Consider the following 13,788-nt stretch of genomic DNA (forward strand, 5'->3'; position numbering starts at 1 on the left):
AACCAACATAAATCATAACCTTATTGAAATTACACTTATTAACATTGTTAAGTGACTTCCTCGCTTCCCCTTGGTTGAATTTCTATGCCGATCCTTTTAACGGCTTTCCAAAAACGCGCCGCGCATTTCAGGCGCTCCCTCGGAAGGCGCACGGTTTGCACCTTAGCCCCGCGCGCTTGCACGAGAGGAATCCCCCCCCCCCCACTAGCGACATCGGGGGTCTTGCTCCGCGGCGATGTGCGCGCTCTTCCCCGCGAGCAAGCCCCGCGGAGCAGAGGAGCGCGCGCGCGCCCTGGACGGTGCGCGCAGCAGAGCGCACGGCGAATGCGCCCAGCCGCTTCCAGCCGCCTCCTCCTCCTCCTGCGCACCGCATTACGGCCACTCCGCCTCCCCGTCCATTCGCGGCAGCCAATCGGGCTCCCGCGATCCGGATGCAGCGGCGACTCCGCTTCCAGCCACGTGGTGCGCCCGATCCCCTCCTCTCTCTCTCTCGCCAGTTCCCCGCGGCTCCTCCCGACGTTTCCCCTCCGACGCCGCGTCCCAGTGAAGCCGCTTTCCGGGGAGGTTCCGTGCGCGCTTGTGTTCTTGGATCGGAGTCTTGCGCGCTGCCGTGCGCGCAGCCAGCAGCCTCACCCCCTCGGCTCGGGGGCCCCCGCGGTGGACATGGTGGGCTTCGCCGTCCCCGCAGAAGTCAGCGTGCTCCTCCTGGACATCGAAGGCACGACGACACCCATCGCGTTTGTCAAGGTGAAGATTTGGGGTGGGTGGAGGCAGAGGGAGCAGAAAGGCCCCGCCGTCGGGTGCGCATCTGACACTGGTTTTTGGGGGGGGGGGGGAGGGGGTTTGGATCGGGCCGTCGGAAGCCGCATCCTGCGCTCCCCCCAACTCCCTTGGGCGCAGGTGAGGCCGCTTTCCCCTTCCGAGTAAACAAACGCTGGGGCACATTCGCGATCTGTGCGCCTCCACACATTCGCTTTTCTTGGCACGGGTATGGCAGTTTCCCTCTGTAATCACATAACGTTTAGCATCTGCGTTTAGGGAAACCTGGAGGCATGGAGAAAGATACAAAGCAACCTTTTAAGAAAGTTGACAGTAGCAGAATGCTGGGTTTTGTTCTCTTGGTCTGTGAAAAGCTACCGATAGGGTCTATGGATTTGTTGACCTGGGGGGGGCATCGCAAAAACACGTGGTAAAAACAGGCACTCCCCACCCCCTCTGCTGCAATTGTGCTGTTTTATCTGTAAGACAGTTTTTGGTCTAGAATGATGGGGAGCTTATCCAGTGCTATTTCGGGAAAAGATTTCACTACTTTGTGACTTAATCTTGAGAGAATGTGGAATTAAATGTAAGTACTTTTACCACTGTGTACTTTAAAAAAAAAATCCTTTTCATGTGCGCATCTCTCGGTTATAATAAATACCATTCTCAGCTCCATTCCCAGTGATCTGTTAGGGTAATAACCACCCACAATTTAGTCGAGAGGATGTGTTTAAATTGTAAGCCAATATTTTTTTGCCGTAAAAAAATAGATTTTTTACGTTTGTGGGGAGAAAATGTCAAATCTTCACCAAGGCCAACTATCCAGACTGGTCCTACGTGGGCCAGAAAAAGGCCTCAGGGCAGGGTATCTGCCTTCTTGAATTTTGTACAACACCGCACATGCATATGGTGGCATACACATAAATAGTATTGTTGCATGTGCTTTTGTAGCGGGGACCTTATTTAATTGCATCAAGCACTACTGCCTGTTGTCAGATATGTAATATGCACACACATGTACACAGACACATCCAGAGATTTATTAAACAGAAGGGGCAAAAGGCCATGAAATGTAAATACAGTATATGAGCTTCCTGTGTTGCTTTGAATTTCTGGCCTCTGCAGTTTGCATCATTTTTCTTTACCCATGTTTATAAATTTGCCAGCAGAGAATAACGCTTAACACACCTGCAGAGGGTTATAAATCCACAAAAGGTGATTCTACATCTGTTCAGTTTAAGATGACACAGGGTTCTCTTTCAGGGCGGTGTTCACTATACTACTGCCCTTAAATGTAACCGGGGAAATGTCAGTGGTAAAGCACCTGTTTTGCATGCATGCAGAAGGTCTCGAATTCAATCCCTGGCTTCACTGAGTAGGGCTGGGAATTTCCTATGCCTGAAACTCTGAAGAGCCAATTACCCACCAGTGTGGACATTACAGTGGTACCTTGGTTCTCAAACTCCTTGGTACTCAAACAACTTGGAACCCAAGCACTGCAAACCCAAAGTAAGTGTTCTAGCTTGCGAACTTTTTTCAGATGCCAAACGTTCTCTGTTCTGAGTGTTACACTTCCCGATTTGAGTGGCACACTTTTGTTTTGAGTGCCATACTTCCATTTTGAGTGTTATGCTGAGGTCTGTCTGTTCTTACTATTTATTTTGCGTTTTTGCTTTTGCGGCTCTTTTTGTTTTGTTTTTGTGACTGTGTGGAACCCAGTTCAGCTACTGATTGATTGATTGTGTGACTGCAGTACATTGGTTATTGCTTTCATTTTATGGATCAATGGTCTCGTTAGAGAGTAAAATTCATGTTCAATTGCTGTTTTAGGGGTTGTTTTTAAAAGTCTGGAACGGATTAATCCATTTTGCATTACTTTCTATGGGAAAGCGTGCCTTGGTTTTGGAATGCTTTGGTTTTGGAACGGACTTCTGGAATGGATTAAATTTGAGAACCAAGGTACCACTGAACTGGACTATGTGGACCAAGATGGATATTGTATAAGGCCTGTAATTCCTAAGTGAAGACATTTGGGACTGGTCTTCTATGTTGTTAAAATTTTTAATAAATACCCAAAAGGACTAAAGGCCCTGTATACCCTTGCCTTTTCTTTTTCTTTTTTTAAAGTAGAACAAACACTTCATAATCTTAAGAATTTAGGGCTTCTATTTCTTCTGCTCACACTCCTGCTATATAAACGTGAGTGAGCTGAGAGCTGTCACCTCAAATACAAAGGAAATTAGGTCACAGTTACACAGTAGGCTTCCTACTGACGCTCTATTTTGCCTTAACACATATACACACAGAGAAAGAGAGAACTATTATTGTTGTGCCAGAAATGTTCTTTCTGACATTCAGAAGTTCGCCTGATGCTTTCTGGTCCCTCCTATTGACTTCATTACCTGGAACGCCACCTCAAATGAATCCCCCGCTTTGCTAATACAGTGGTGCCCCGCAAGACGAATGCCTCGCAAGACGAAAAACTCGCTAGACGAAAGGGTTTTCCGTTTTTTGAGTCGTTCCGCAAGACGAATTTCCCTATCGGCTTGCTTCGCAAGACGAAACGTCTTGCGAGTTCTTGTGAGTTTGTTTCCTTTTTCTTAAAGCCGCTAAGCCGTTAATAGCCGCTAAGCCGCTAATAGCCATGCTTCGCAAGACGAAAAAACCGCAAGACGAAGATACTCGCGGAACGGATTAATTTCGTCTTGCGAGGCACCACTGTATAATGACTGCTATGTTTCCCGTTACTTCTGTCCTCTAGCCCTGGGTTTCTCAAACTTGGGTCGCCAGCTGTTGTTGGACTACAACTCCCATCATCCCTAGCTGGCAGAGCCAGCGGTCAGGAATGATGGGAGTTGTAGTCCAGCAGCTGGGGACCCAAGTTTGGAAAACCCTGCTCTAGCAAAACCTGGTCTGGGAGTATGTGAATAGGCGTTAAGAGGAGCTTTTTGAGGGGGAAAGAGGCCCATTGCCCAGGAAAGCTTATTAAACAAAGAGTTTATCCGTTTGAACCAAATTGGCCTTTTTTATTCTCAAAGTAACCTTAGAATTTTGAGGGACTAGGAGTCTCTTTTGAGAATACTTTTTTTCTCTCCAAGTTGATTTTTGCAGCATGAGCAGCCAACCTTGAACTTGATTTCCTACCTGACTTGAAGGCTGCATCATTTGTCAATTAGCAGGTCCATTGCCCCTGGACATGAACTGCAAATCAGACTTTTTGTTCTCTGTTTAATTGGCTGTGCCCAGTCTAGAGGTTCCTTAAACTGGCACTTATCCTGATACTCAGTAATAGCAGCTATAACACCTCATCTCCAGCTGTCCTATTGGAGCTTCCATCCCAACACTCCCAAGAAATATCCCGAAATTCAGGCATCTGTATTGACGCATTATTTAAATATGCATACAAGCATCCCAAGAGCAACAGTACGTAACTCAATACCCGGTTGATTAGGACCAGCATGTCTGCAATCCTGTACAATGTTTCCTGGAAACAAGCTCCATTGAGCTCAGCGGTTTTTGCTTCCGACTGCATAGCATCTAGGGACACGGGTGGCGCTGTGGGTTAAAGCCCCAGCGCCTAGGACTTGCCGATCGAAAGGTCAGCGGTTCGAATCCCCGAGGCGGGGTGCGCTCCCGTCGTTCGGTCCCAGCGCCTGCCAACCTAGCAGTTCGAAAGCACCTTCGGGTGCAAGTAGATAAATAGGGACCGCTTACCAGCGGGAAGGTAAACGGCGTTCCGTGTGCTGCGCTGGCTCGCCAGATGCAGCTTGTCACGCTGGCCACGTGACCCGGAAGTGTTTTTGGACAGCGCTGGCTCCCGGCCTATAGAGTGAGATGAGCGCACAACCCTAGAGTCTGGCAAGACTGGCCCGTACGGGCAGGGGTACCTTTACCTTTACTGCATAGCGTCAACTTGTGAAACGTACTGAGTTTCACACAAAAAAGGTTCATCCATCTGCAGCTTTAATTAGAAATGCAAAACAACCTTGCAAAGAAACGTTACCACTGCTTGTGTGAAGCTGTACCCCCATCAAATAAAAGGAAAGATGTATCTAGCCTCTGCTTATCCTTTTTAATTCTCTGTGCTTATGCATCGTAAGCAAACTTGAAACCTCATTATTGCCAGAGGAAGGAGGGCCTGCCAGTTAGCCAGGTGATCTAGCAGATGTTGCCATTATTCCTGTTCTGAAAAGTGTCTCAGAGCTACACTTCCCTGCATTTCACTCTTGACCAATAGTAGAAGGAGTGGAGGCGGCAGTGGTGCTCCCCTGGCTTCCTGACAGCTGAGTCACTGCTGGTTGCAGAGAAGGGGGGGGGGGTTGACGTTAACATATGAGAGTGCTGGAGGTGAAATAGTTAAACAGGTTACCCAATCAGAACCCAGGGGGTGGAGTCAGAGGGACTATAAAACCAGCTCTGGGAGGGGCGAAGGGAGGAGTTCGTTGGGAGTTGGGTGGGTGGTTGGAGTGGGAGTGAATTGGGATAGAGTCTGTAGTTAGGTTGAGTTAGGGTAGCAAAATAAGCTGAGTCAGGAACACTTAGGAGCTAGAAAGACAAGTAAATATCTGAGAGGTGGTTTAGTGAGTGAGAGCAAGTAGCGGAAGTTATAGGTCTGGATAGGCACCCCATGATTGTAATTGACCGATACCGTTTATGAAACCACACGCTTGTTAAACTGCAATAAATAAACGGAAGTTTATATTCCAGTTTAACCCTGACTGGACTCAGTATTGTACCAGGTAGGGCCTGGGTGGTGGCAGCAAGAAAGAAAGTGGTGGCACAGGGATCAATAGATGGTGAAACATTCGGGGATCCTTTGTGATCGCCACAGGGGTCAGCATGGTGCAAATGCACTGCCAGCACCAATCCAGTGCTCCTGCCATTGCATTTTCACCGCGCCTGTCTTCCCACCACTTTGCCCCTCTCCTTCCCCGGAAGCAGCAGGGCCTCTGCTGTCAGGAGGTCAAGTGAGGGCTGCCCCAGCACCCCCATCCGCTACTGCTCTTGGCTAATTCTCCATCGAACGATGCATTTAAACCAAAAGGCACACTTGAACAGTTGCAGGCTGAAGGCTTTGCACTCACATGCCCTTCTGTAATACCAGGAATTGGAACTAACAGGGCAAGGAAGAGCACGGGAAGCAAATGTGCTTTGTCGTTTTCAAATGTTAAGAATATCAGTTGAATTGCAGCGGGGCATCGCCTGCTCATAACTTTCTACGGTGGTACCTCGGTTTAAGAACAGCCCGGTTTAAGAACTATTCGGTATACAAACTCTGCAAAACCAGAAATAGTGTTCCGGTTAGCGAACTTTACCTCGGACTACGAACAGAAGCCGAACAGTGGAAGGGCACCCGCGGCAGGAGGCCTCATTAGGGAAAGCGCGCCTCAGTTTAAGAATGGCTTTGGTTTAAGAACGGATTTCCGGAACGGATTAAGTTCGTAAACCAGGGTACCACTGTATTGCAAGAATGACATTCAGGCCTAATCCCCATTTCCCCTTAGAATAGTGTTCTCCCACCCTTGGGGTCTCCAGCTGTCGTTGGACTACAACTCCCATCATCCATCACCACAGGAGCTGGAGTCCAGCCACAGATGGAGGGCACTACGTTGACTACCGCTGCTCCGCATGTCGATGCCCTATGTGAGCTAACAACACATGAGTAGGGCTGAGGTCACTCTAAAAATGGAAAATTTTCCACAGGCAAGGGGTGGGAATACATTTCTGCCTCGTGTTCATTTCGCTTTTTGTCTCGCCAGGATACTCTGTTTTCCTACATCAAAGACAACATCCGAGAGTACCTTCGTGCACACTGGGAGGAAGAGGAGTGCCAAGAAGACGTCGGCCTTCTGAGAAAACAGGTAAAGTGTTTGCCATCCCTTCCTTTTCTTCTTCTTCTAATAACAATGATTTTATTATTTATATGCCGCCCATCTGACTGGGTTTCCCCAGACACGCTGGGCGGCTCCCAACAAAATATTAGAAATGCAATAAAACATCAACCATTAAAACAAGACTGCATTCAGATGTCTTCTAAAAGTTATGTCGTCCTTTATTTCCTTGACATCTGATGGGAGGATGTTCCACAGGGCAGGCGCCACCACCGAGAAGGCCCTCTGCCTGGTTCCCTGTAGCTTCAGGTCTTGCAATGAGGAAACCGCCAGAAGGCCTTTGGAGGTGGACCTCAGTGTCTGGGCTGAGCGATGGGGGTGGAGATGCTCCTTCGGGTATACAAGTATTCTAGTCTTCTCTTGCTGCAGTCAGGACACCAGGTCTAGGACAAAGTCACGAGTACCTATGTTAATCGCGGCACATCGGTAGCAGGAAAGGACCTCTGGCTGTTACTGCAGCAAGCAGGATGCTGGAGAAGATGGACCCTGAATCTGACCCAGCTGGGCTCTTTGAAGTAGGAGTCCCCATCACTGCTGATAACATTTTCTCATCGTTTCCCAAAGGCTGAAGAAGATGCCCACATGGATGGAGTGGTGCCCATCCCGCTGGAGACCAGGGATGGAGAGGAAGAGGTGGAGCGCATCATCCAGGCCGTCATAGACAACGTCCACTGGCAGATGTCTTTAGACAGGAAGACAACCGCCTTAAAGCAGCTCCAAGGCCACATATGGAGGGCAGCGTACGAAAACGGCCGACTGAAGGGAGAGTGAGTGTCTAGCGTTTATGACACAAGCGGCCAGTGTGCTTTATTGCCCCATTGCTCCCGCCCTCCAAACACACATTTAGAGGGGATCTGCACATGAAAGCAGAAAACATGGGGCTTTGACCCTAGCACTGGGCAGACTTCAGGCTTGCAGATTCAACTTCCTGTTTGTTTGGGGTTGTTTTTTTTGCTGAGGCCAGGTGCAAAACGCAGATCCTTAGAATGACTTAATTCTGAGTTTAGGGGTATCAGAACTGAGTGGAATATCTTTTTTAAAAAAATTCATTTTTATTAAATTTCCCACTTTAACAATCCAATCAAATCACATTAAATATTCCAAATTGTACAAATGCATATCAAATAATCCAAATATTCTGCCAGATTATAATTTTTTAATAGGACTTCCCATGCTTCAAGTTTGGAGGGTTCTGATCATCTTATACTGCTTTTCTTTCTTATACTGCTTTTACTGCGAGACTCCTTATGGGGTCTTCGCTGCGAGATCACATTCATCTGGTACTATACCAGCTGCACTGGCTCCTGGTGGAGTACAGGATCAGGTTTAAGGTGCTGGTTTTAACCTTTAAAGCCCTATACGGCCTAGGACCCTCGTACCTACGGGACCGCCTCTCCTGGTATGTCCCACAGAGGAACCTACGGTCTGCAAATAAAAACACCCTGAAGGTCCCAGGCCACAGAGAGGTTAGGCTGGCCTCAACTAGAGCCAGGGCTTTCTCGGCCGTGGCCCCGATCTGGTGGAATGCTCTGTCACAAGAGACCTGGGCCCTGCGGGAACTGACATCTTTCCACAGGGCCTGCAAGACAGAGCTGTTCCACCAGGCCTTTGGTCAGGGCGCAGCTTGACTCCCTCCTCTGGCAATCTGCACAGAATTTTGCTTAACGGTTGCCATCAATTTGATTTTAATTAATTTTATAATGGAATGTTTTTAGAATGTGGGATTATTTGATTGTTGTTAGCCGCCCTGAGCCCGGCTTCGGCTGGGGAGGGCGGGATATAAATAATTATTATTATTATTATTATTATTATTATTTTCATAGTCATTTCTGATGGTTCCTCTAATTCTTCCTGTTGTTAACCTTCCTTCTTTCACAGCCTCTGAGTTATTCCCACGAGCGAGTTAAAACAAGCAATGATGTGTTTCTGAGTGGAATATCTTGAGTATCAAGACTGAATGGACACACATCCATTCCTGGTCCTTCTCCCACCCCTGATCTCTTCGTTTCAGCAACATACTTTAGGATGGGATTCTTCTTCTTGTTGTTGTTATCATCCAGTGTTGGGATGGGTGTCTGTATACATCTCTTCATAATTTAGAGACACACATAGAATCCTAGAACCATAGAACTGTAGAGTTGGAAGGGACCATGAGGGTTATGTGGTCCAACCCAGAAATCTCAGCTAAAGCATCCCTGACAGGTGGCCCTCCAAGCTCTGCTTAAAAACCTGCATGGAAGTAGAGTCCACCACCTCCCGAGGGAGACCGTTTATTATCGGAACATTTTTGTTCCTGTAATTCTAAGGTGCATCAGGTCTTCTTGCGCATTTGTGGAATGTGTCTGTCCAGCAAATTCTGCACACAAATAAGGCAAGCACTTCTGTTGTCTCTTCAAGATATTTTGCCGCCTCATGCATTGCTATTCCCCGTCCATTACAGGTTCTTTGATGATGTGGTTCCAGCAGTCAGGAAATGGAGAGAAGCAGGGATGAAAGTTTACATCTATTCCTCCGGGAGTGTTGAGGCGCAAAAGCTCTTTTTTGGGAACTCTACGGAAGGCGATATTTGCGAGGTAGGCACTACGCTGAAAGGTTTGTCTCCTTTCTTTGTCTTTCCAGCTTCTTCCGCCCTAAAACGGTCTCACTTCCAACTTCTCTCAGGTGCAGAGTGTCTGTTTGCGTTCACAAGATGGAGGATAAAGCCATCAAGTAACCTTGATGGTTATGTTCTGGAGACAGCTTGCCTTACCGGGGGTTGAACTAAAGGGTCCCTTCCAATGCTGTGATTCTGTGTCCTTGAGACAATAAGATGGGCAAAAGCAGAGAAGACATGCAGTGAAGGAATTAAGCGGCAGACTGGAATGTTCCACTTCGCACTGCAGATCAAGGAATTCCCATCTCCTCCTCCTTCCATGCTCCTTTATTTAGTGAAAAAAATGAAATTTACTTGCAAGCGGAATACAAGCACAGTGGGGAGCAGGCTGAACTAGAACGCTTCGCTCTGCTGTGCATTTTAATTTTATTGCATTGAGAGTTTTGGAAATATCTGGGTGTCCTGTGATTTTACTGAAGAACACAAGGTTGATTTGCATTAAAAATCAGGGTGTTAGTAGAATTTGTACTGTTAAAACGGAAAGGGGTCAAACCATTGCAAGAGGTGTTGAAATTTTGGGAGATTGGGTAGTTACAATGGAATGGTCTTGGTGGTGGGGTGCACATTTTTATTCTTATTTATTTATGATTATTACTTTGTCAAAATAAAAATAATAAAAAAGAATGTATAAAATGTAAATAAATGTATTTTTTTTTAAAAAAATCAGCACAGTGCAGAAATCAAAATGCAAAATACTATTTTTAAAAATCCTGAAATCTAAAGCAGAACTTTTTTTTTTAAAGGGCAGCATGAAGTGGTACAGGCTGTTTTTAACCCCCACATTCTGCTCCTTGTGTAAACGGGGCCTAGAGGGGTCTTCGCAATCTAGCCAGGACTCTAGCTTCTGTTAAATTTTGCAAACTGGGGGAAGTAACTGGTTTTTCTGCAATCGAGCAGTGTATAATTTTTATGAAATAAGTACTAGACGCGTAAGAAATTATTCTATATAATCACAACATCAGTGAATGCAAATGTCAGTCCGTACGACGTAAAACAGTACGAATAAGCTGGCCTAATTTAACATCTTAAACTAAGCAACATTGCATTAAAGAAGACACCGAGCCAACAAGCCAGAAAAGCGATACTAACACAAAAATGAAAGAAGAGCATGAGAAACGTTAAACCTCTCCTTTAAAAACAAAATGTCCTTCCTAAATCTTCCAGCTCTTTGATGGCCACTTTGACACCAAAATAGGCCCGAAAGTGGACAGCGAGAGTTACCAGAGGATTGCCGCAAGCATCGGGTGTTCCACAAGCAACATACTGTTCTTGACGGATGTCACTCGGGGTAAGAAAGCAAGTTTGGTTGTTGTGATCCTTACCTTCTTGTAAGTCTGCCCAGAAGCTGTTCACTGTGAACTGCATCCATTTCAAGCGTGATTATACTGATTTTAACAGTCATGACTACCCCCAGAGAATCTTGGGAACTGTAGTTTATTAAGGGGCGCTGTGAGTTGCGAGGAAAGTCCCTGTTCCTCTTATGGAGCTGTGCTTGTCACAGCTATAGTTCCCAGAGTGGTTTATCCATCTTTCCTTCTTCCAGCATATGAGCAGTAATAAGATGGTTGTGTGTATCTGGATCCACCCTCTTCTGATGGATTATTCTTGCTCTTTTCCCCTCAGAGGCAGATGCCGCAGAAGAAGTCGACATGCATGTGGCGATAGTAGTCCGGCCGGGCAATGCGGGCCTGACAGACGACGAGAAATCTTATTATAGACTCATAACCTCTTTCAACGAACTCTTCTTGCCGTCCTCCACTTAAAGAAGCAAATTTCTGCGTTTCTGTTAAGGAAAGAAAGGATGATACGGGAGCCTGACCAAAATCCTCCTTGTACTATAATACGGTAGTTTATTGCTGGTGACATGAATTTTGGAATTGAGAGCATTGGGATCCTTGGCCTTCCAGCGACAGGAATTTGAACCCGGTGTGGTTGAGACATCTGCTGGTGTTGCAGGCACACCTTGGACCCAGCGGCTGCAAAGCCCTGGTTGTCACCACATCCTTGCTTTGGAATTGCACGTGGAAGTCACGCAAGCCACCAGGAGGATGTTGTCCATGGAAGGCCTTTTCGAGACGAAGGGGGCTGCCTAAGTTTACCCGCAGCCGCCGTTCATCTCCAGAGGCTCCTGTGTAGGAGATCCTTGCCGTGGGTTGTGCCCAGCATGTTTACCTCAGACACACATTCCCTTAGCTTCATTCTCTCCTGCAAATAATAAACAAGTCTTTTAAGGTTTTTATGTTCTGCTGTTTTTGGTTTACAAGCAGGGGTGGGGAACATCAGGATCAGGGCCAAATGCAGGCCTCTATCCTGCCCATGGGATTCTCCTCAGGCCACACCCCTTCCTCTGGCCACACCCCTTCTAGGTTCTGCTCCTCTGGTGCGTTTATCTAGCTGGAACGTGCCCCAATCTTGCTTGTCTTAGTGAAGGATGGAGAGATTAGGCGAGCAAAGAAACAAAAGCCCCGAGTTTTGCATGCTGGAATGTAGCCTGCTATGCAAAGATCGCATTATCTGCTCTGCTTAAGTGTTAACTAATCCGCTGAGGAAATAAGGTACTGAGAGGATGCAGCGTGAACTGACTTGCAGACCAAAAGCTGTAAACACTTTTGAAGGCCTTCCCAGGCGAACCTTTCTGTGCCAAGGTGGTGCGATATTTTGCCCACCCCTGTCCCAGCGTGTTTTGGGAAATCCGTACAACGTTAGCATAGCTAATGTATAGATTGGCGGGGGAGGGAAGGATTGTATTTTCCCTTTACTGTGGGCAAACACAATCTCTCCTCTTCAGCTACTGATAGGTTGAGCGTTTTGTGCATTGCAGCTGCAATCAATTGGACAGTACCTGTGACGTCGATGCCACAAATCACACCAGTCATTTCTCCCTTTACTTGTACCATTTTGTGGCTGTTGAATTCCCAAAATGTCATCTTTCCCCCCCCAGACGTTTCACCCCACTGACCCCTTTCAAAGTCTGCATGGTTTTTTTTGGGTCTCCAAGACAGGAGTGTGTATCGCCTCAAATTCAGTGTGCAGCTGTGCCTTGCCATACAGCTGTTTCCAGGCTGCTCCTTCCCCTTTCCATTCTGCGTGGAAGAGATACAACTTCATCCACACCGGACAGGGCGAATGCTGAGAGAAAGCAGTGTCGTTTTCCACACAAGCAACTACTTCCTTGCTTGTAAGTAAATACTATTGCAAGGCACTGTAACCAGGGCAATTGTCTTCAAGGCATATTTTGCAGCAGTCTTGGCCAGTACTGAGCAGCTCTGTGACTGGCCAGGACCTAGATGGCTGATGGCCTGGAACACTTATGTCTTAAGATAGGCAGAATGCAGAATATAACAGACCACATCCTCATTGTAAATTTCAAACACTGTGATACAAGTTGGTAGTGGCTCCTCATCGCCACCCAAAACTATCAAAGTGCTGTTTGTTAATGGTGCTGAGAGTTTTCAGGAGAACCCATATCACCTCACAGAGCGACAATTCCCAGAATTTATTGGAAAGGGGGATTGATAAACAATTCTGGGAACTGTAGCACCATATGATTGTTAAAGGGGTATGATACTGCTTTAATAGTATTGTGCAGATGTGGCCATAAGTATAGCAAGTTACATTCACATTATGTTGTAGGACCAGGGGGTGGGCAGGCTTTGTCCTAGGGAAAAGTCCTGCCCTATGCAGAAGCCCAGAACAAGGCTGCGGCCTCTTCAGGAATAAAGGGCTGTTAGAAACAGTGCACATGAATATGTGATCCACCCTGCTGCGTAAGGATCCCAGTTCTCACTACAACCTTTGCATGCTGGGAAACAAAATATTTCCAATGCAATCCATTTGAGCAATAAAGCTTCTTCCTTGAGTAGCAATGGGAAGCGTCCCTTTTGCTGCAGATCTATTCAATGTCCGTGTGATTGTCGACTTGTAATGCATGTGTTGTCTTTAAACAAATCTGTGGCCGAAATGGAAGACCAGCAGCCATGGCCCCTCTGTCTGAACTGGCTTCACTTCCGGCCACGCACTTGTGGTAAATAAAGGTTTGTCTTTAGTGTTTGTCAAGCGCCTGTATCATGTTGGTAGTTGCTTACCTGTTGCAAATTTGACCTCTGGTAATCTTTCAAAGCACACAAATGAAGGGGGACACTCTCTAAACGAGGGATCAGGGAACCTGGTGCTCTCCAGGTATTGTTTGACTTCAGCTCTCATCAGCTCCAAGGAGCATGGCCACTAATCAGGGATGATGGGAGTTGTAGTCAGGTTCTTAAGGTAAAGGTAAATGTACCCCTGGCCATTAGGTCCAGTTGCAGACGAGACTAGGGTTGCGGCGCTCATCTCACTCTATAGGCCGAGGGAGCCGGGGTTTGTCCGCAGACAGCTTCCGGGTCATGTGGCTAGCATGACTAAGCCGCTTCTGGCAAACCAGAGCAGCGCACGGAAACGCCGTTTACCTTCCCACCGGAGTGGTACCTGTTTATCTACTTTCCCTTT

At 47.0% G+C, this 13,788-nt stretch overlaps 1 protein-coding gene across 2 annotated transcripts; it reads left to right on the forward strand.

The window, feature by feature from the left end:
• The first annotated feature begins 533 nt into the window (after window positions 1-533).
• On the forward strand, window positions 534-13,353 carry ENOPH1 (enolase-phosphatase 1). 2 transcript variants are annotated; one of them, XM_028743827.2, is made up of 7 exons: window positions 612-747; window positions 6,264-6,402; window positions 6,519-6,620; window positions 7,215-7,417; window positions 9,091-9,223; window positions 10,468-10,591; window positions 10,927-13,353. In XM_028743827.2, the coding sequence occupies exons 2-7, from the start codon at window positions 6,388-6,390 to the stop codon at window positions 11,064-11,066; spliced, it is 717 nt and encodes a 238-aa protein (XP_028599660.2). In that variant the 5' UTR covers window positions 612-747; window positions 6,264-6,387; the 3' UTR covers window positions 11,067-13,353. The 2 variants fall into 2 exon arrangements, with proteins under 2 accessions (XP_028599659.2, XP_028599660.2); XM_028743826.2 differs by lacking the exon at window positions 6,264-6,402 and having other exon boundaries at window positions 534-747.
• Window positions 13,354-13,788: the final 435 nt, after the last annotated feature.

The sequence above is a fragment of the Podarcis muralis genome, chromosome 9 (genome assembly GCF_964188315.1).
Source record: "Podarcis muralis chromosome 9, rPodMur119.hap1.1, whole genome shotgun sequence".
Classification (NCBI taxonomy): domain Eukaryota; kingdom Metazoa; phylum Chordata; class Lepidosauria; order Squamata; family Lacertidae; genus Podarcis; species Podarcis muralis.